Genomic DNA, 1,295 nt, shown 5'->3' with positions numbered 1-1,295 from the left:
GGCCAGCGGGGCAGGGGGGCCCCCCGAGTCGGGGGTCCCCCGGGGGCCCCCGGGGCCCCCCCTAGGGGGGCCCCCCTCTTGGGGGGCCCCCCAAGAATTGGATTTAATGTTTTATTTCTTCTTTTGTTGCATTTCACTTTCTTCTACTTTTGCTTCCCCGCAGAAGCCCGCCAGGGGCCCCCAGCGGGCACAGTACCATTTGGGGGCCCCCTGGGGGGCCCCCCAGGGGCCCCCCCAAGGGGCCCCCACCCTGGGGCCCCCAAGAACCCCCTGAGGTCCTCCCGGGGGGCCCCTCGGGGGCCCTACTGTTCCCTTATCTCCTCTTCTCCTTCCTGCTGCTGTACCTCTCTCATGGGGGGGCCCCTCTCCGCCTGGGGGCCCCCCTGGCAGTACCCTTTCGGGGCCCGGGGGGCCCCCGGGGCTCCGAGGGCCCCCGGGGCCCAGGGGGCCCCTGGGGGCCCCAAGAAGGGGCCCCTTGCTTTTACGGGTTGCACGAGGCCTACCGAGAGGGTCTTCAGACCCTGGGGCCCCTTCAAGGGGCCCCAGGGCCCGAAGGGGGGCCCCCAGCCTCCCCCGGAGGGGCCCCTGGGGGCCCCTGGGGGGCCCCCCGGCCTGCTGGCCCTCTGGGGGCCCCGGGGGCCCCGCTTTCTGGCTAGTGCTGCTGTGGGTACCCTGAAGGCTGGGGGGCCCCCAGGGGGGCCCCTGAGTGCTGCGAAGGTAGTGGGGGCCCCCCTTCTTGCGTTGGGTTTGAGCCGGGGGCGGCAGCTGCTGCAGCAGCTGCTGCAGCAGGTGCAGCAGCTGCTGCTGCTGCAGCTGCAGCAGCTGCTGCGGGGCCCAGGAGAAGCAGCAAACCCGCAACTCAGCAGGGGGGGCCCCCCGGGGGCCCCCGGGGGCCCCCTGAATGCCGGGGGACCCCCCAAGTTCTGCTTCAGCAGCCTGGGGGCCCGGGTGTGCACTGGGGTGCCTCTTGCTGCTGCTGCTGCTGCTGCTGTGCTGCTGGCGCCGCTGCCGCTGCTGCTGCTGCTGACTTTTGCGCAGTCTCTTTTAAGCCTCAAAGAGTACTTGTCTCTCTGCAGCAAAGCCAGTCTTGCTGCTTCCTTTCCTGCTGCTGCTGCTGCTGCTGCTGCTTCCAGCGCCCTCGTCATGGCTGCTGCAGCCACGGGAGACGGAGACACCCACTTGCTCGTAAACCCTAAACCCTAAACCCTAGCCCTGAAGCCAGTCCCCAAACCCTAAACCCTAAACCCTAGCCAACGCCCGTCGCAGCAAATCCCCTGCGCATCTGACGCCCCTTC

General features: G+C 69.7%; 1 protein-coding gene across 1 annotated transcript in view; it reads left to right on the top strand.

Annotated features, from left to right (window-relative positions):
* Positions 1-351: 351 nt before the first annotated feature.
* The window catches only part of ETH_00041800 (uncharacterized protein), a gene marked incomplete at both ends in the record, with an annotated part of 1,230 nt that continues 286 nt past the window's right edge, over positions 352-1,295 (top strand). The window contains one exon of the mRNA XM_013376344.1: positions 352-1,185. Coding sequence (XP_013231798.1) covers positions 352-1,185 — 834 coding nt within the window. The remainder of the gene's footprint in view (positions 1,186-1,295) is intronic.

The sequence above is a fragment of the Eimeria tenella genome, genomic scaffold (assembly GCF_000499545.2).
Source record: "Eimeria tenella Houghton genomic scaffold, Eth_scaff3362, whole genome shotgun sequence".
Classification (NCBI taxonomy): Eukaryota; Apicomplexa; class Conoidasida; order Eucoccidiorida; family Eimeriidae; genus Eimeria; species Eimeria tenella.
The sequence above is the reverse complement of the archived record's forward strand: the minus strand, read 5'-3'. Positions and strand labels throughout refer to the sequence as shown.